Source organism: Pygocentrus nattereri, chromosome 12, assembly GCF_015220715.1.
Source record: "Pygocentrus nattereri isolate fPygNat1 chromosome 12, fPygNat1.pri, whole genome shotgun sequence".
NCBI classification, from domain to species: domain Eukaryota; kingdom Metazoa; phylum Chordata; class Actinopteri; order Characiformes; family Serrasalmidae; genus Pygocentrus; species Pygocentrus nattereri.
In genome coordinates this window covers 34,632,120-34,653,176 of record NC_051222.1, presented here as the reverse complement: position 1 = coordinate 34,653,176, position 21,057 = coordinate 34,632,120, and the positions used below count along the sequence as shown (strand labels likewise).

The 21,057-nt window shown below is 43.3% G+C and overlaps 2 protein-coding genes across 5 annotated transcripts; both read right to left on the bottom strand.

The window, feature by feature from the left end:
- Positions 1 to 1,417: 1,417 nt before the first annotated feature.
- Positions 1,418 to 7,082, bottom strand: LOC108411215 (CMRF35-like molecule 6). Its single transcript, XM_037543119.1, has 5 exons — positions 6,997 to 7,082; positions 5,947 to 6,258; positions 5,679 to 5,846; positions 2,715 to 2,812; positions 1,418 to 1,741 (listed from the first exon to the last, which is right to left on the bottom strand). The coding sequence occupies exons 1-5, from the start codon at positions 7,034 to 7,036 to the stop codon at positions 1,541 to 1,543; spliced, it is 819 nt and encodes a 272-aa protein (XP_037399016.1). The 5' UTR covers positions 7,037 to 7,082; the 3' UTR covers positions 1,418 to 1,540.
- A 1,856-nt stretch (positions 7,083 to 8,938) lies between these two features.
- Positions 8,939 to 19,950, bottom strand: LOC108411226 (CMRF35-like molecule 3). 4 transcript variants are annotated; one of them, XM_017682695.2, is made up of 6 exons: positions 19,812 to 19,950; positions 14,609 to 14,920; positions 11,119 to 11,268; positions 10,671 to 10,793; positions 9,802 to 9,858; positions 8,939 to 9,427 (listed from the first exon to the last, which is right to left on the bottom strand). In XM_017682695.2, the coding sequence occupies exons 1-6, from the start codon at positions 19,849 to 19,851 to the stop codon at positions 9,381 to 9,383; spliced, it is 729 nt and encodes a 242-aa protein (XP_017538184.1). In that variant the 5' UTR covers positions 19,852 to 19,950; the 3' UTR covers positions 8,939 to 9,380. The 4 variants fall into 4 exon arrangements, 3 of the variants coding, with proteins under 3 accessions (XP_017538184.1, XP_017538183.1, XP_037399154.1); XM_017682694.2 differs by having other exon boundaries at positions 9,809 to 9,858; XM_037543257.1 differs by having other exon boundaries at positions 9,809 to 9,858; positions 10,671 to 10,772.
- Positions 19,951 to 21,057: the final 1,107 nt, after the last annotated feature.

The following is a 21,057-nucleotide window of genomic DNA, read 5'->3' as shown; positions in this document are numbered from 1 at the left end:
AAGGGTCCTTGGGCAAGACTCCTAACAACTCCTTTGCCTACCTGTATAAAAAATAAATTAAATTGCAAGTCGCTCTGGATAAGAGCGTTTGCCAAATGCCCTAAGTGTTTGGTGCACACTCTGTTCTCAAGGAGCACAGCTCAGTTAAATCCCAAAAGTAGAATTATTTTGTTTTCCTTTTTTAAAACTTGGGCTTTAGTTCCTCTAAAGCCATGACTACTTCTGTCTCAGCGGAGCATTTCTTAGCATCTTGGTTTGGTAACAGAGGGTTCAAAGGTTTGATCCTCTTGTCACCTCCTTTGTCCTTTAGTTTCCTTGTATTTTTGTTGGCATTTAAGTCTTTTCTTCTCCCTTGTCACTGACTCGAGTATTTCACTGTGCTTATTTGTTTTCTCTAGTCTCTACTGATCTGCACTTGTCTCCCTCCTCCACTCATGTCTGGCCAGTGGCTGCCCATCAGTGCTCCTGCCTATGGACTAGGATCTTGAACTGGATAGACTTGTTTCTGATGCCCATGTGCTCATCCCTGTACTCTGTGCTAGAGAGGACATGCCAGGAGGTTCAAGAGCCGTAGCTGGAGTGCTGCCATCGACAAGCAGGGGAAAAGATACTTCAGCTACTATGGGAGACCAATCAGTACCTGTGTCTCACTTGATCAATCTGTCTTCTCACCTCTCTTCTTTTCTCTAGGCTGACACTGCCAGACACAGGCAGCCTTTTTGTTCACTTTTCCTGGTATCCGGGTGTGACTTGGGGAAAGCTTTCATGGCTCCACTCTGTCAACCACCTGTACGCTCTGGTACGTTGACTGTGGCAGAGTCTTTGTTTCTTCTGCTTGTTCTGTACCTGTCTCTTCCAGCTCACCCTGCTGCTTTTGCTTTTCATGTTAATGCAGCTCAACAGCAAGTTTAATATTTAAAGCTACACTATGTGTAAGTTAAGTTTTGAGGATTTCATGGAACATCTAGTGTAAATATGGAATTGTGCAAAATTACTAGTTCAGGCTTTACAGGGTCACTTCTTGTAGTTTTAACAAAAAACTTAAATAGTGCCTCACAGCAAGGAGGGCCTGGGTTCGATTCCCCGGCCGGGTGACCGAGGTCCTCTCTGTGTGGAGTCTGCATGTTCTCCCCATGTCTGCGTGGGTTTTCTCCAGGTTCCATCCACAGTCCAAAGACATGCAGTCAGGCCGATTGGACATGCTAAATTGCCCCTGGGTGTGTGTGTGTCTGTCTGTCGGCCCTGCGATGGACTGGCGACCTGTCCAGGGTGTATCCTGCCTTCCTCCCAATGACAGCTGGGATAGGCTCCAGTACCCTGTGTGACCCTGAGGGGGAAGGAGCTTAGGTGTGTGTGTGTGTGTGTGTGTGTGTGTGTGTGTGGTTTAAACAATTTCTAAAATAAAACAGCCCAACAATGACCATTTCCAGGAATTCAAATTTGATTATTTTTTAATCATAATGGAGCTAGCGGATGTTCTTGATGTTTATTTTTTATTTCTCTTCTATTGCAGTTCTTCACTGTGGTGAAAGATGAATGATTATCTGTCTAAGCTGTAGATCACATGTGCGAGTAGTCCTTTCTCTGTGGAGTACAGCAGGTTGTCCAAAGCTTGGTTGTTGAGAGTCTCTGAGGTGAAGCCAGCAGAGCAGTTGATGACAGTAAAGCAGACGTGTGAGTGTAGATCTTCTTCTTCTAGACCAGCAGTGGAGGACATCGCTGAGATGAGATCACTTTGAAGCTGTTGAGGAAAGTAAATGAATGATATATGGGTTCAGTAACATCTAATATATTGAGCTTTGTCAAGATAAAGCTGGTGCTAAACCCGTTTGGTGTGATATTACACCATGATTGATACTTCTTGGTGAGTGTGGTTGGCTAGGAGTGGATCTTAGACAGGGCTATTCATACTATGCTGTCCTCTAAATCTACTTTGCCTAACGCTGTTATGTGTAGCTGCTTTATAAGATAATTGAGTCACACTCTAAGGTCCATCCCTGTCCTGTCGCTGGGCTACTGATCTCCGGATCTGCCCCTCACTTGCTCTTTTATCAGTTCTCTATTTAACGTACTTTAATTATTTCACTCCTTGTGAAGTCTCTGGTATGTTATAAGGTTCTGTGCCTTGCTAGTCTGTCTGTCACTTGGAAACAGCCTGTTTGCTGGTTCTTTGACTGTCAGACTGTCTGCTTACTCTGTTATGGCTGCTCATTCTCTTATAATAGTAAAAGAAAAAAAAAAACTGCTTAATTACTGTTGGGCTGTTTAAAGTTGGTTGGCTGATCAAAAAGAAATAGTCTGGCAGCGTTTTCATAAAATATGATTCACACGGCATATCGCTACTGTCGGAAGAAAACCTTGTATCTCCACTTTTGACATTTTTCAGTTTTTATATAATTTGAAAAATGCCTGTTGTTCTTTACATTGTGTGTAAATTTTATGATGAATGGCCCAAAATTGCTTGGAAAGTTGTCTGGTTTCATTGAATTCCATTAAAATTACAGTAGGTTTTTTTCCTTCTCCTGTAAAGTTACTATTTTGGAGATAAGAGGTTTTCTTCCAACAACAATGACATGCATGTCTAACTTATTCTATTCTTAACAGTATTTCTATTGTCAACTGATATGTACATCAGTGAGGAGAACATCGTGTTAAAAATACGGAATATTTTAACTGAACAATTTCACCTTCATGACTGAACGTTGTGCACTTACTTTAGATCGTCTTTTTGGTCCTCTACCAGTGTAGATTACAGCAGCGATGCTGAATACAATCATAGTGACAAGTCCAGCAGCAACATACAGTAGAATCTCTAAACAAAGACCACCCCCCCAAAAAAAAACAAAAAAACAGGATTACACTGAGAGTAGTGTCTAGCAATTTGCATTGACCCTCCCAGTACTCATGTCTTGAGACAGAAAGAAAAATTGAAGATAATGGGTGGTCCAGCTATAAATCTGCTGTGGGGACACAAAGCTGGTGAGGAAAAAGATAACTAGCTTTTTGGTTCATGATGAAAGCCAAGAACAGCATTACCACTAGTGAAGAGGACATCACTGTGAATTTATTATTCATGCCGTTTCCTAGATTAACATTTAATGAAAAGTTGGAGTTAATCTGCAAAGAATGACCTACATCATATCTTAATTTGTTTCTTGGAGCAAAAAGCTAAGGCTTTGAGAGGAATTTCATCTCCACCAATTACACGCGATACCCCTGGATGACAGGATTGACCAAGGAGCAAAAGCTTTATTGCTTGCTTTGGTGCAGAGAATGGGTAATGGGCCAAAGATGGATTTTGTGATTTAGGAAGATTATCCCCGTCATGCTTCGGGTCATCTAAAAGCTACTATTCACCTCAAACATTTGGAAGCAACAGGATAGAGCTCCAGCTGAATGAACAACAATGGAAGAAACAGGGTATTTTGAAAGGCCTTATTAACTGCATGGTGTTCTTGGGCAAGCAGGAGATGTTCCGAGATCATGAAGAAGGAGCAGGTGCTTCAAACAAGGAGAATTACCTGGAGTTGCTGGATTTAGTGTCGGAATATGACAGTGACCTGGGCACTGACCTCGCCACATGAAGTGTTCACTGGCCATCAAAAATTCAGAACAACCTGATCAACACTATTGCTAGCATCATAACCGACAGCAGGTCAGGTAGGCACCTTTGTGGCTGTCATGTTGAATGAAACTACAGACATTAGCAACGTTCCCCAGACGTCATATGTGCTTCATTATGTGACTGATGAGGTAAAGTTTGATGTTGTGGCAGAGGACAGATGGTAGACGCCGTAGCTACACTGCTGCTGGAGTTCTCGTGGCTGTGCTGACAAAGTGGTCACTCAGTGTTACAATGGAGAAGCCATTATGGCATCTGGTTTGAATGAGGTGCAAGCGAAAGTGAAGACAACCATTCCACAGGCCCTCTTTGTTCACTGCTTGCCCACATTCAAATCTTGTCATGGCACAGGAAGCCTCCAGAAGAATCAAGTACGAGGTCTTCTTTTCACATCTTTCTGGTTTGGCTTTATTTTTCAGCTGATTAACAAAGTGCACCAAACTGCTGGTTGCAAGTGTAGGCTTCCATGAGTAGCTCCTACTCACTGAGGCTTCCATGAGTAGCTCCTACTCACTGAGGCTTCCATGAGTAGCTCCTACTTACTGAGGCTTCCATGAGTAGCTCCTACTCACTGGTATTTCAATTCTCATTTGGTGTGACAGTGGACGAGAAGCTCAGGGAATTAAGAGAATAGGTTAATAAACATAAAGAAATATTTACTTACTTGTCCATTTACTGACCACTTTGCACAAGCCTGCACATGAAACGAGAAATGAAATATCAGTGAGTAGGAGCTACTCATGCAAGCCTGCACTTGCAATGATCATCCAGCATGTAAAGAATGGATGACAGCATTGATATTAAAGAAAAATATAAAAGTAAATATTCTCAAAATTTATTGAAGGGTGTTGTTTCCGTACAATAAAAGTCAACTCTCCTAGGTGTCTGAGCACATCATAGACCACCACATGGAGTTTGATGACAGCACTGTCCATTGCGCTGAAGGATTCATCTCCCTCCTTCACAGCTTTGATTTCTGTTTTTGGTTGAAAACCTTCCACACCATCTTATCATATGCCAATGCTGTCTTTGGAATTCTCCAGAACAAAAGCTTCGATATCTAGTTTTCCTGTCCCTGTGTCCACTGCTTCTGTAGAGAGGTCATTCTCTGTGCTGAAGCACATAAAAACCTTCTTGAGGAACATGACTGGGCAGTGCCAACTGCCAGACTTGGCCTTAATTTCCATTGAGAAGGAATTGTTGATGAATTTAAAATCAGAGTATAAGTTGCATGACCCAGCTATCAACCACTCCAGCCAAAAGGACATTTTGGAAGACATGGGTCCCGTTACATCTGGCATAAAGCTAACAGCGCATTCTACCATAAGAACGTCGTAGCAACAGTCAGACATGGTGGTGGTAGTGTGATGATCTAGGGCTGCTTTACTTCTGCAGGATCTGGACTACTTGTTATGATTGATGGAGCCATGAATTCTGCTTTCTGTCAGAGAAGGTCTTAAATATGTTAGTAAGCTAACGCTTAAGAGCAGTTGGGTTATGCAGCAGGACAATGACCTGAAGCACACAAGCAGGTCCACCTCTCACAGTGATGTAAAAGACTCACCACAGGTTATCACAAACATCTGATTGCAGTGGCTTTGAATAAATATTTATGCCGTCATTCATAATTATTTATTAGCTACATATTCATAAATAGTACTCCTAGAATTATTAACCCTATATCAGCGTCATACAAATAGTCCAAAATTATTTTCAATGTAAGAAATCACAAAAAAATTAATTATTTTCTTATTTGCATAACAGTTGCTAATAATTATGAATTAAATATCTATATTTTGTTTTAAATGATTACATATTCATTTACTACACTGCTACGTTTTGATGCGTAAACCTTTTTCTTAATAATTAATAATTAAATAATCTTTATTTAGTGATTCATGTTTAATCATTACCTGGGGCCTTATTATGAAGTTCTGACATATTTATAAAGATATGTTGTCTAACTATATTGGCTGTTATTATGAAGTGTTGCAAATTATTTTTACACGAATGCCTTTTTAGATGAAGAAGAGTTAATAAGTGAAGATGAAGATACCTCGGGTAGGTGATGAGACTCTGAGTGAGTGCTGAGCTGGAAATGTTGGTTTAGGTGCGGAGGAGGAGGAGATGGTGGATGAAGAGGTGGTGAAGATCTCAGATCTCACTGTTCTTACAGCAGCTGCTGTTGGAGTAGCTTTGGGTGGGTGTTTGTGGGTGGAGGGAGCTGCGTATGAAATAAACAAATGTTATTTTATAGTTAAATGATTAATATTCATAAACACTCTAATGAAGTCAGGTGTATAGGCAGATTATAGGCTCATTACCAACTGTGACTGTGAGGAGCACCTCGTGATACGTGTCCTTCACCAATCTGTCCACTCCACACCAGTAAGTTCCAGCGTCTGATGTCTGGAGGTCAATGATGGTCACAGTGATGTCTCCATTGCCTGAATCCTCCAGTGTGTATCTTCCAGTAGGTGACTGACCAGATTTAATCAACATGTGCTGATCTTTTTCACATGGATCCCTGCAGAAATACTTTGTGTTGGTTCTAGCAAACCAGTGAGGACACTGGATCGTCACTGATCCTCCAACATGTTCTGACACACTGATATCTGACACCACAACAGCCACTTCTGTCACAAATACACACAGAAAAACACACACAATTAAAATAACAACACAAAAACAAACACAAGTTCATCCAACAAAGGCCTTTAAGGTTAAAGGACCAGCCGTGCAGCTCCCTCCTCACACGTTGGAAGACTCAGAGGAAATGACAGAAGCGTTGGAGGCGGAGTTTGAAGAACTGTAAACTTTGTAGAACTGCTTTGGCTGCAGAATCAGTGTGGTTTAAAGTGCTATTAGTGTTGCCGTCCTGTACACAACTTTTATTTCCTGCTTAAACATGTTTGCTTTATTGGATATGAATACAGTTACTATGTGAAATATGTGGATGGCTGGAAGGTCAGACAGATGGACTTTATTAAAGGAGAAATTCAGGTGCTTCAGTAGCTAATCAACGTGCAACGGGACTTCAATGCAAACTAATGGAGATTTTCTTAGGTTAAGAATAGTTTAATAGTGGGTTAAATACAGTTATACAGTATTTACACATGTTTAATGTAGTTTGTCATAATACAGGTTTTCTCTGAGCACATTCAGGCTGATTGTACACGGGCTTGTCTGGCTTCTCCTTCTGTTAGCAGAACTTCATCATTCTTCTGTTCACTACATTACCATACAGTCCCTCAGGGGTCAGATAAGAGCTCTCCAGCCTCACTCAGCATTACCATGAAGACAGTAGAGATGTGAACCACTTTACTCATAGACGTGCACTCTGTATGTGCTCTTGTATGCAGGTCTGGACTTACCCGAGAGAAGAATCCAGATGACCACACAAAAGCACCTCATTCTGACCGTTCTGGATAGATGGATTTTCTTTCAGTAGTTTTTGTAAACAGCAGAAGTTTCTGGTGATCTTTCTGTGTCTTTGCCTGCTTCTGTATTCTGACGTCTTAAGGAGGAACTGACAGTTGAACCCCAGCATCGTCTTGACCACTAATTTGAGGTTTAGACCAGGAAACGAGTTTCTCTGTCCTTCTCAGTCTTTCTAATCAGTCCTGCACTGCATATCTTACATTAGGCCACAAAGCTTTTAGTTTGACTTTATATTGTCCCTTTGAATTTCAGCACAAGATCAGTTTTTGTTTTATAGTATGTATGTGAGCTTCTTCCTTGTCAGAATATCAATGATATGAAAAAGAAATGTATGCAGTCTCCTCAAAGTTTGTGTTAAGTTTTATTTTTATGAGATGGGGAAGAGCCTGTGGCACGTCTGCTCCGCTCTAGTGCTCCAGCCAAACTCCCCAGTTCTTCCCGTGTTGACGCACAAAACAACCCCAAACATGGCATGACTTATACACATTGACCAACATTGCCACCTACAGTCCATTCTTGGTATTGCTGGTTTAGCATATGAAAACCTTTATATGCAGCTTATGGACAAATGTTCTGGGACATCTACACATTACACTGACAGAAGCTTTTATCATGGGCATCACTATGGAGTTGGTCCCCCATTGCAGCTATAGCTGTTCTAGCTTTTACAAGATTTTGGAGAGTATCTGTGGGAATTTTCACCCATTTATACAGAAGAACATTTGTGAGGTTGGACACTGATCTTCCGGACACTGGCTCACAATCTCCACTCTATTTTATTTCCAAAGGTGTTGGATGGGGTTGAGGTCAGGGCTTTGTGTGGTCCAGTCAAGCTCTTCCACCCCAAACTCACCCAGCCAGTCCTTTTTGGACCTCGCTTTGAGCAGTGGGGCTCAGTCATGCTGGAACAGATGAGGTTCTTCCCCAAACTGTTCCCACGAATGTTCAAGCACTGCTGAAGCATTAAGATTTCACTGGAACTGAGGCTTCTAGGCCAACCTCTTATCCCTCCTCCACGAAACTTTACAGTACAGACAGACGGGTAACGTTCTCCTGGCATTCACCAAACCCAGACACGTCCGTCAGACGGACAGATAAGGACAGAGAAGTGTGATTAGTCAGTCCACAGAATATGTTTCCACTGCTCTAGAGTCCAGTGGTGGTGTGCTTTACACCACTCTATCAGACACTTGTCATTGTACTTGGTGATGTAAGGCTTGCAAGCAGCTGCTCGGCCAAGGTGAAGCTCCCAGTGCACAACTTGCTTGTTGTAATGGTAGCATCCTATTCCAGAACCATGCTCAAATCAGCCTTCAGGAAATGCTCTTTTTTTTTGTTTGTCAGTAAAGTGAAATATCTGACCATGGTGTTGAGACAAACTGCCTGTACTCAGTTTCAAATAACTAGGAACCAAGACAAGGGTCAAAACATTTACACAAAGAACATTGCTCAGAGCTCACAAAAAGAGCGAGTGAAACTTTAGGCTATACATGAGGGTAAATAAGCCCATACACTAGGTGCAGGTGTGTATAATGTTAAAGGGGTGGAGCCAGAGAGGAACAAAAACTGGTCAGCCTATCCAGACTAGGCAGGTCCAAATGGACACATCGTGACAGGTGGACACACCAATTTTTGTCCTGATGCTGAAAAGTGAATAACTTGTAACTAATTGCTGTTTTGACTGAGAGTCAAAAAATAAAAGCTGGCCTCTGGCCTTTACACAGCACTGTTTGTATTAGATTTACTTTATTAATATTTATATTTATTGAAAAATAGTCATTTTAATCATGTTTGGGATAGTGTAGTGGGTAACACCTCTGGGGTTCAATCCCCTGCATGGACAAACACCCTACACTATACCAATAAGGGCAAGACTCCTAACACCACCTTCACCTACCTGAAAGTTCCTGCGCATTCATACAAATACATCATACTGAAAGAATTAAAACAGTTCAGATAGAGATGTTTGTTTACTGGCTGAGACGTTAGTTTTATGTACTGAAAATGTTCCAAATAGTTTACAATAAACATGCAAGTGGATTTATAAAATATATGGACTTTCTATTAGAATCTTTCCTCTAATACAGGCTACATTTAACACAACCAAAAATGAGATGCTAGAACATCAGCATATCTGATTTTGCTACTTAATAGCTCTAAACTACATAAGCATGAGAAGGTTCCTGCAGCATGATGAATAAGCAGGTTATCAGAGTGATTAGTAAGTCAGTAGGCTGCAGAGTAGATGTTTAAATCTAGTCTTTCCTTCAGGTCCACAGTGCTGTACAGAGGGTTCTCCAGAGTCTCTTCATGTGATTCAGTGGATGATGATGATGATGATGATGATCTGTTTGGCTGGTTGACCTTAAAATATTGAGCAAAGACAGAATTAAACATCTAAGTTTTTGGCTGGTTTGCCCACTAGGGGGAGCAACACTATGTGCTAAGGTTGGGTTCGCTTCCTTAGTGACAGCAGTTTTTGTTGGTTGGCAGATTCGGTCATATGTGGTTTCTGTTTCTTTGATGTATGATTGGTTAAAGAAAGATAAAAGGGTGAGAAACCAAAACCTTAAACTGCTAAGATATGTTTGAGAAAAGCAACAGGACCATAATGACCATGTCACTACACACACAAACTAGAGACATTAAAGAAATAATACAAAATATTAGATTAAAATCAACATCTTATTTCAAAATCTATTTTTGAAAACTTGATGAAAATAGAACATATTACTGACCACTTACTTCAGACTGAACTCCTTTTACTTCTGCATACACAGTATATAATCCAGGACCTGAAAAATGAGAGAAGAAAAATAAACTTAACCCATGGACCAAGGCTGTTTAAAGGAGGAGGACCTTTTTGTGTGAATATGAAGTTTAAATATCCTTCAGAAAATGTAAAGATTTTAAGAAAAAAACTTGGAAAAGTTTATTTCTGCTCACGAATCATTTACAGGGAACCAAAAGTCATCTAAAGTCTCCAAATAACCGTTTTATCATTTTTATTTTTTAAGACAATTTAGTGTAACTTTAAACTTTTTTTTTCCCACAAAGATCAGAATTATCCACATTATCAAAATGTTAATTTACTTTATTGTTTAATAACTTTTCTAGCTGATTAAGGCTTAATAAAAGCTGGGGTTTATAAATGATTGAGTTCATTAATATGCACATTCCATATAGACCTAGCATTCATGCTCAGAACTGTGCCCAAGATTATGATGCATTTATGGTGAAAATGCTTTGCAAAAAGCTCAATTTACCCCAGTCATTTCTTAATAAAGTAGTAAGTATCAACCAGTTATCTACCAGCCATCAGACTGTTAAGCCTTAACAAGCTCATTATAAGAGCATTGCACCCCCATTTGTGCAGATGTAACAACACGTATGTTGCTGCCAGTCAAGACTTATTGAAGATCAAGACCTGGAAGAACTTTGGCACCCAGCCATGCAGAAGTTTACAGTGGAATGAAACAACATTCCTACAGGGCCTTGGTGAAAATTACACACAGGCTGGTTGGCCTCCTGAGACAAAACATTTGGGAACCTCTGTTATGGACAGAGTCCCTGTGCAAGAAATTCTGGTGAATATTTGTGCGCTTACCTTGGGATCTGTTGACTGTCCTCTTACACGCAAAGTGAGCAATGAACACAAATATGAGCAATGACAATCCACCCAGCCCAGCAGCAGCGTACAGCAGGACACCTGTATGCCCATAAAAGAGATCTATACAGGTGTTTAGAAGAACATACTGGTTCAAATCAGGGCGGGTCTATGATAATACAAAACTATTGGCTAGTAGAATTTAGAGAGCTGTTCCACTATGGATACGTAAATGTTCATTCTGATACGGTGCAGCAATTTCGGGTATGTAGTATCTAAACTATAGCATAATACAGAGTCTCTATACAAACAATATTGTATTAACACCCATCAGATCTATCCAGAGAGAAATCTTTGGGAGATTCAGAAAGGGAGTCAGACTGGAACATGTTTTTGGTTTGAATGTATTTTGATTTGAGTGCATGTTATTCACTGAAGATATAGTTACCTGTGGGTAGTGATGAGATGTTGAGTGATTGTGGAGTGGGAGTTGTCAGGTTAGGTGTGAAGCGAGAGCTGGTGGATGGTGAGGAGGACGATTCATCAAATCTCACTGCTGTTGGAATAACTTTCTGTATGGTTTTGCGGGGAGTCAGTGCTTGTGTGTTTTTAAAAGAGATGTGAATAGAAAAATGTTATTGCCAGGAGACATAATTAATACTCACATAAACAGTAACACTTCATTTTGAGGAAGACATATTGGCTATTAAGATGTTTAATAAAGCCCAAATTAGGCATCTTGTGAATGGTGTATTCAGTGTGCATTCACTGTTTGTTCATAATTGGTCTTTGTTATGTGAAAAATTCATAATTGTATTCTTAGTTATAAACATGCACTATTGCACTTTGTGAAGGGCATGAAGAAACCGTCTAAATTCACATCATTAGTGTATAACTGACAACATTTGTTTCCTGCAGGTTTAAGTGTCCAGGTAGTTCTAAGTTTCTTGCTTCAGAGGTCGTAAGTGTTTAGTAAGTCATTAATATTTCAATTGTTTTATATTCGAACATAGAGTTACTGTCATCGTTAATTAGCATCTAAAAATTACTCAAGTTTTCAGGATGACAGTTTGTAACATTGTGGAGCGATGAAGAGGTGGATGGATGCGAAGACGAGTGAGATTTATTCGGAGCAATTCCAGGGACACGAGGCACAGAAGCCAGAACAGGCACAGGAGAACGCTGAACATGAACCGAAGGCACAGGCATAGAAACAGGAGCAGACACAGGAGAACACGGAACATGAACCGAAGCCACAGGCATAGAAACAGGAGCAGACACAGGAGAACACGGAACATGAACCGAAGGCACAGGCATAGAAACACCGGCACACACAAGAGAACGCAGAACAGGAACCGAAGGCACAGGCATAGAGACAGTAGCACACACAGGAGAACGTAGAACAGGAACCAAAGGCACAGAAACAGGAGCACACACAAGAGAACGCAGAACAGGAACAGAAGGCACAGGCATTGAAACAGTAGCACACACAGGAGAACATAGAACAGGAACCAAAGGCACAGGCACAGAAACAGAAGCACACACAGGAGAACGTAGAACAGGAACCAAAGGCACAGGCATAGAAACAGAAACAGGAGGGGAAACCAATGCAGCACAGGGAACAGAGGAAACACAAACCGAATGAGGATGAAGGCCAGGAGGGAGAACGAGGAGGAACAACAGAAAACGACACCAAACGAGGGACGACCGAAGGCACAACAGGATGAGGAACACAAGAACGCGACACAGACCATGCAAAAGACAAGGGAACAGGAAGAAGAACAGAAACCGACAGACACTGGGACAGAATCAGAAGGAGAGACCAGAACAGGAACCACAACAGGAATGGGCACAGACACAAGAGTAGGGAACAAGACAGCACCAGGAAAAAAGGAGGGCAAAAACAAAGGAAAAGGCAAAACAGGGGACACAGGCAGAAACAGGAGGTCAATTGGGAGCAAACACTGGAACAGAGGAGCAGACACAGGAGGAACAGGAGGCCCACGGGGAGCAGCAGACACAGGAGGAACAAGAGGCCCACGGGGAGCAGACACAGGAGGAACAGGAGGCCCACGGGGAGCAGACACAGGAGGAACAGGAGGCCCACGGGGAGCAGACACAGGATGAACAGGAGGCCCACGGGGAGCAGACACAGGAGGAACAGGAGGCCCACGGGGAGCAGACACAGGAGGAACAGGAGGCCCATGGGGAGCAGACACAGGATGAACAGGAGGCCCATGGGGAGCAGACACAGGATGAACAGGAGGCCCATGGGGAGCAGACACAGGATGAACAGGAGGCCCACGGGGAGCAGACACAGGAGGAACAGGAGGCCCATGGGGAGTAGACACAGGAGGAACAGGAGGCCCACGGGGAGCAGCAGACACAGAATGAACAGGAGGCCCATGGGGAGCAGACACAGGAGGAACAGGAGGCCCATGGGGAGCAGACACAGGAGGAACAAGAGGCCCACGGGGAGCAGCAGACACAGGCGAGGGTGGAATGGGCAGAAACAAAGGGGCTGTGACGTCCACGGAGGCAGGCGGACATGCAGTGTCATCCACGGAGGCAAGCGGCAGCTCCGGAGGCACAGGCATGCCGCGGGGTGCGGCCATAGGAACAGGCATGCCATGGGGTGCAGCCACGGCATCAAGAACTTGGGCGGTGTACTACTGCACCAACCTGGAGGGACACACAGAAACAGAACCCATTTGGCTGCTCCCAAGGCTTACTCGAGCTACGGGAAGCTCGCAGTGGCACTTGAGAGCGAGCTGAGTGCCATATAAGGGTTTTCTGCATGTTCCTTCCGTCTCACCTCATCTTGCGCTGCAGGTTGCTCCTCCCTGCAGCGTTGCTCAAGATGGGTGGACCTAAGGCGCTTATCTGCACTCTCATCATCATAATATCAGACAAGATTGTCCTTCGCCTTTTTTCAGGAATGATGAGATGCTCTCAGCGCCAGAGGATTTGCTGTCTCCGGTTTGGTGGCGTTGGGCCAAGTCTAACTGCCTGGAAACAGCCGGAGTCTCGTCCCAACAGAACAACCGCATACCGGACTCTCGCTTTCTTGCTGCATCCTTGGTTGGCTGGTCTTTGTTTGTGCTGTTTGTATTGTTTGGTGTTTGTTTACCCCTGTGTTAATTTTTCATCATGTCTTTTCCCCATTCGATCCGTGTTGGCTCTATGACCCTGGACTGTGCTGACCTTGAGTTTGGATTTGCCCTTAATAAATCCTGATTGTCTTTGCACATGTGTCCACCTCCTCATTGCTCCCCACTGTTATACAGTTCACATCCTATTTTAAAGAAAAGATCATTGTATTGACTTTTGGTAAGCTAAATCATACAAGTTGGGTATTACATTTTACAATCAAAATAGATTTAATAGGTATCTCATTTGATTACTTAATCAGTAATCAAATATATATTGTAATCAATAACCAAATAGGTAGTATCAACTAACAGAGAATATTAATTCTCTCACAAAGGGTAGGCCTTATTCTGTCTGCATAGGAGATTCTAGACACTGGACAGCCCCTGGGTCCGACACCCAGACAAGGATTAAGCCTCGTCCTGGTTTACAATGCATTCTGAATGGAGATAACCCATTGAAAGAAACCTAGTCCAGGGCTAGACTTAATCCCTGAGTGGGAAGCATAAAATAACAAATTCCAGAAGTCATTTGATGATACCTAGAAACTGTAGGAATAAAACATTGCCAATTAAACACAAATAAGATCTTGATCTAAGGAATACATTTATGTTTAATCACTTTCATAGCAACGTCAAAACAATTCTTTATTGTTTAATAAAAATAATTCAATTGTTAGTTATATTGGGTTAGTGTCTAAGTTTTGAAAAGAAACCCATGTGTGTTCCTCAAACAATGTTTTGCTCAAAAACTCATGTGTGAAGTGGAATTTAACAAAGGCTCATTACCATCTGTGACGGTGAGGAGCACCTTGTGATACGTGTCCTTCACCAATCTGTCCACCCCACACCAGTAAGTTCCAGCGTCTGATTTCTGGAGGCAAGTGATGGTCACAGTGAAGTCTCCTTTCCCTGAATCCTTCAGTGTGTATCTTCCAGTAGGTGACCGACCAGATTTAATCAAAATGTGCTGATCTTTTTCACACGGATCCCTGCAGAAATACTTTGTGTTGGTTCTAGCAAACAGGTGAGAACACTGGATCTTCACTGATCCTCCAACATGTCCTGACACTCTGATATCTGATGCCTCAGCAGCCACTTCTGTCATAAATATGCAGTAATATTAACAACTTAAACACACACACACACACACACACACACACACACACACACACACACACACACACACATGACGTGAGTCACAACCTGCCAAGTCTTATTGAGTGTTCTCTGCAGGTATGGAGGTTCAGAGGAAATGACAAAGACCACAGCTTTAGCCACACGGTCAGTGTAACTGTTGTCTCTATTAATAGTTGCATCAGTTTATTTCCTGTTGGTGCACTTTTCTCTATATGAGTGCATTTGCTGGGTGGCAGCTCTGCCTATTATTGACATGAACTGACATCTGCAGCCAACAGACCTTTTCTGTTTTGTAGTCTGAGAAGCTGGGGTGAGGGAGTAATGCAGCTGGTCAATCATGTCTCTAAAGGAATAGATGATCCTGGAGCTGAACAAGAGATGATAAGAAGAACAAGCTTATAGATAACTTTATGTTTTTTTGTTTGTTTGTTTGTTTGTTTTTTCATGATATTAACGTTATACCATTTGGTTTGGCTTGTAGTAACTTCTTGATCTGGAGTCTGTCTAACAAAGCAGGTTTAATTTAGACAGGCTGCTTAAGTTTCATCTTCATGAAAACTAACAAACACAGTTGCAGTTCATTCTTTCTACAACAGCAGTTATCTTTCTATTAATCCAGCTTTAGAAACTCCGGCTGTGAATCCAGGTTTAGATACTCAGACTGTGATTAACCCAGGTTTAGATTTAGATACTCAGGCTCTGATTAATCCAGGTTTAGATACTCAGGCTGTGATTAATCCAGGTTTAGATACTCAGGCTGTGATTAATCCAGGTTTAGATTTAGATACTCAGGCTGTGATTAATCCAGGTTTAGATTTAGATACTCAGGCTGTGATTAATCCAGGTTTAGATTTAGATACTCAGGCTGTGATTAATCCAGATTTAGATACTCAGGCTGTGATCACTCCAGGTTTAGATTTAGATACTCAGGCTGTGATTAATCCAGGTTTAGATACTCAGGCTGTGATCACTCCAGGTTTAGATTTAGATACTCAGGCTGTGATTAATCCAGGTTTAGATTTAGATACTCAGGCTGTGATTAATCCAGGTTTAGATTTAGATACTCAGGCTGTGATTAATCCAGATTTAGATACTCAGGCTGTGATCACTCCAGGTTTAGATTTAGATACTCAGGCTGTGATCACTCCAGGTTTAGATTTAGATACTCAGGCTGTGATTAATCCAGGTTTAGATACTCAGGCTGTGATCACTCCAGGTTTAGATTTAGATACTCAGGCTGTGATTAATCCAGGTTTAGATTTAGATACTCAGGCTGTGTGTAAGGGGGAGCGAGGAGGCGGACACACACGCTGAGATAAGCGAGATTTATTAGGGGCAAATCCAGGGTCGTAGTCAGAACAGTCCAGGTTCATATAGCCGATGCGGACGGAACGGGAAATAGACATGACAAAAACCAGAGCGACCAGCAAACAGACTTCAAACAATGACCGATACAGGGATACAATGACTGGCAAACACAAGGGGCAAACACAGGCTTAAATACACATAACAATGAGGGACAGGTGAAAACAATCAGGGGCGGAGTTACAAACCAAAACAAGAACACATGGACAGGACTGGGAGGAGCCAACCGTGACAGTACCCCCCCCCCCCCCAAAGGCACGCACACCGAGGCGTGCCAACCAAAAACAGAACCAAAACAAAAAGACACAGGAGACCAAAAACCGAAACAAACTACACAGAGACAGGCAAAGACACAGGAGCAAGAGAACACGAAACCACGGGCACAGGCTCAGGAGCAGAGGCAGAAACGGGCACAGAGGCAGGAACACAAGAGGCAGGAACACAAGAGGCAGGAACAGACACAGATGGAGACACACCAGACACAGGAACAGACGAAACAGAACGAGGACAAAAAACGGAGGGAGGACGAGGAGGCACAACAAAAAACGACGCCGACCGAGAGACGACCGGAGACACAGGACGAGGAAAACAAGAACGAATAACAGACCACGCAAAAGACAGGGGAACAGGCACCAAGACAGACACAGGAACGGAAACGGGCACGGAAACAGAAACAGGAACAGAAACAAAAGGAGACACAGGAACGGGAACCACAACAGGAACGGGAACCGAGACAGACACAACAGTAGGGAAAAGGACAAAACCAGGGACTGAACAAGGCAGAAACAAAGGAACGGAAACAGACACAGAAGGACCACAGGGAACAGAGACAGAAACGGAAGGCCCAGGGGGAACAGACACAGGCGAGGGCGGGATGGGTGGGAACAAAGGGGATGTAACGTCCACGGAGGCAGGCGGGCCTGCTGCGACGTCCACGGAGGCAGACGGGCCTGCTGCGACGTCCACGGAGGCAGGCGGGCCTGCTGCGACGTCCACGGAGGCAGGCGGGCCTGCTGCGATGTCCACGGAGGCAGGCGGGCCTGCTGCGACGTCCACGGAGGCAGGCGGGCCTGCTGCGACGTCCGCGGCGACTGGCGGCGGGTCCGGAGGCGCGGCGACTGGCGGCGGGTCCGGAGGCGCGGCGACTGGCGGCGGGTCCGGAGGCGCGGCGACTGGCGGCGGGTCCGGAGGCGCGGCGACTGGCGGCGGGTCCGGGGGATCAGGAGTGCCGCGGGGTGCGGCCACGGGATCAGGAGTGCCGCGGGGTGCGGCCACGGGATCAGGAGTGCCGCGGGGTTCGGCCACGGGATCAGAAGTGCCGCGGGGTGCGGCCACGGGATCAGAAGTGCCGCGGGGTGCGGCCCTCTGCTCCAACCTGGAGGAACACACAGATACTGGACCCACTCGGCCGTTCCCAAAGCTCACTCGAGCGATTGGCAGCTCGCAGTGACGCTTGCGAACGAGCCGAGTACCAAAAAACGGGTCATCTGAATGCTCCTTCTGTCTGACCCCGGAGGAGCGACCTGCAGTGGCGCTCAAGACGGGCAGACCCAAGGCGCTTACCTGAGCTCTCGCCTCCCGGATACAAGGCGGGAAGGTCCTCCGCTTTCTTGCGGGACTGACGAGACGCTCGTGTTCCCTCAGCGGCAGGGGATTTGCTGTCTCTGGCTTGGTGGCGTTGGGACACGGCGAACTCGGACTGCTTTGAAACAGCCGGAGTTTCGTCCCAACGGAACAACCACATGCCGGAGTCTCGCTTACCTGCTGCGTCCTGTGGTGGCCAGTCATTCTGTAAGGGGGAGCGAGGAGGCGGACGCACACGCTGAGATAAGCGAGATTTATTAGGGGCAAATCCAGGGTCGTAGTCAGAACAGTCCAGGTTCATATAGCCGATGCGGACGGAACGGGAAATAGACATGACAAAAACCAGAGCGACCAGCAAACAGACTTCAAACAATGACCGATACAGGGATACAATGACTGGCAAACACAAGGGGCAAACACAGGGCTTAAATACACATAACAATGAGGGACAGGTGAAAACAATCAGGGGCGGAGTTACAAACCAAAACAAGAACACATGGACAGGACTGGGAGGAGCCAACCGTGACACTGTGATTAATCCAGGTTTAGATTTAGATACTCAGGCTGTGATCACTCCAGGTTTAGATTTAGATACTCAGGCTGTGATGAACCCAGGTTTAGATTTAGATACTCAGGCTGTGATTAATCCAGGTTTAGATTTAGATACTCAGGCTGTGATTAATCCAGGTTTAGATTTAGATACTCAGGCTGTGATTAATCCAGGTTTAGATTTAGATACTCAGGCTGTGATTAATCCAGGTTTAGATACTCAGACTGTGATTAATCCAGGTTTAGATACTCAGCCTGTGATTAACCCATATTTAGGTTCTCAGGCTGTGTTTTATCAATGTGCACATGTACATGCATGAGTGTGATGTTTATAATAAACAAAAGGAGTCACCAAAGCAGTTATACTACCTAAAGAGTATTTATACCTGTTAACAAACAACACTGTTGCTACAAACAGCAGGGTTAGATCCAACTAAGCCTTTAGCTGGGTAAGCAAGAAATCCTGCATTGTGATCCAGGACGCTGAGAAGATAACCAGTAATTAAAATTATAACTTATTCTAGCCCAAAATGAGCATCCAATCATCAGCCATGCACAGTTATCCAGTTATCCAGAAATGTACAATATTTAGAAATCTTATGGCTGTAATTGTTACTAGTTAGCCTTTAATGAGAGGGAAGAGGCAAAAATTCCTGCTTAAAACCCTCAAAGGTCGAGTCTTTGTATATTTTTAGTTTGCTGTTTATTGCATAAACTCTCTGTTAGCACACATACCGCTTTAAAATAAGACCACCTATATAAAGCATTAACAAATGGATTAAAATGAGTAGGTTAGCAGTTTTTTTTTAGTTAGGTCATAAGGCCTTATGATCATTAATGAAAAGTTCCAACACTTAAAAAGGGCAACAATGACCTGTTGCTTGTCTAATTGTTAATCCACACTCATTTATACAGTTACACCTCTGATTCTGATGTTTCCTCATCTTCATTTTTCTTCATCACTCAGCATTACACCTGTCAGCTTCATTACATTCATATTCGTCAGATGTCACAGCTCACTTTTGCCCTATTGTGTGTTGTAACTCATTATTACTGGTTATTAAAGTAGTTATTAGCCAGTAATTATAACCCACTTGCTCTAATGTGGTACTGAGAGCATTCAGACTGATTGCATCTGATCAGAGATGAGTTTCTCAGGCTTGTCTGACTTCTCTTAGTACTGAGTCAGCTACACTTCTCTATTCTACTATTAACTGCATCACTACACACACTCTCCCAGTTCAGATAGGAGCTCCAGAGCCTTATATAACCTTAACATTAAGCCATTAGAGATGAACTTTCTTGTTCTTAGACTTTATTCTGTATGTGTTCTTGTTTGCAGGTCAGGACTTACCAGAGAGGAGAATCCAGATGACCATACAAAAGTCCCTCATTTTGACCAGCAGTATTGTTATTTCCAAAGGCTTCTGGTTTGACTTTTGTCAGAAGCTGCCTGGTGGTCTGTTTATGTCTCTGCTTGCTTCTTTGCTGAGTCACCTTAATAAGGAACTGACAGATGAGCACCAGCCTCGCTTTGACCTTAACTACAGATCACAGGCTTAGAGACAGGAAGCAAGTCTCTCTCTCTCTCTCTCTCTCTCTCTCTCTTCTATCTTACATTGAATGATAATCATCACAGTTGCAGTTTCTATTGCATTTCAGTGCAACATCAGTTGTTACGTCTCATAGAGGAGGGGCTAGTAAAGAATGCGTCTTCAATACCTTTGTTAGGTTTGTGTTTAGATCAGAGAGCCCAGAACTAAACTTGTAGGTCTGCCCATGCCATCCAGGCCTTGGTCAATGATCTCCATTGAATTTATCACTGGCCTACTGCCATCTCAGGGCAATACAGTGATGACAGTTGGGGTAGATGAATTTTCCAAGGCTATCCAACATCAACATGCTCATTATACTAGTATATGAACCCAGTTATTATGTGAAATATGTGGATGGCTGGAAGGATGGACTTTATTAATCTGCAGTGGGAAAGCTGGGTGCATCAGTAGCTAAATAACACAGAATATTATATACAGAGACTAAATATTATGAAATATTTATAATTTTATAGTATCCACACAATGTAGGGACATCAGTGCACAAACTTGACCAACTGAAGCAGGTCCAAACTGCTGAAATATTTGTTGTGAGAAATCGAGTACTGTGAGTTAATGTAGTTTGTAATAATACTTAAACTGATTTTCTCTGAGCACATTCAGGCTGATTGTACACGGGCTTGTCTAGCATTTATTTCTGCTAGGAGAGTTCCCTGCATCACCATACAGTCTGTTGGGGTTCAGATAAGAGCTCTACAGCCTTGCTCAGCATTACTACAAAGATTTTAGAGATGTGAACTACTTTACTCTTAGACATACATTCAGTATGTGTTCTTGTATGCAGGTCAGGACTTCAGATGACCACACAAAAGCACCTCATTCTGACCATTCTGGACAGTTTTTTCTCTCTCAGTCGTTTTGCTAACACCCACAGCTTCTGGTGATCTTTCTGTGTCTTTGTTTGTTTCTGTATTGTGGCGTCTTGACAGCTGAACCCCATCATCGTCTTGACCACAGACTTGTGGTTTAGACCAGGAAACAAGTTTC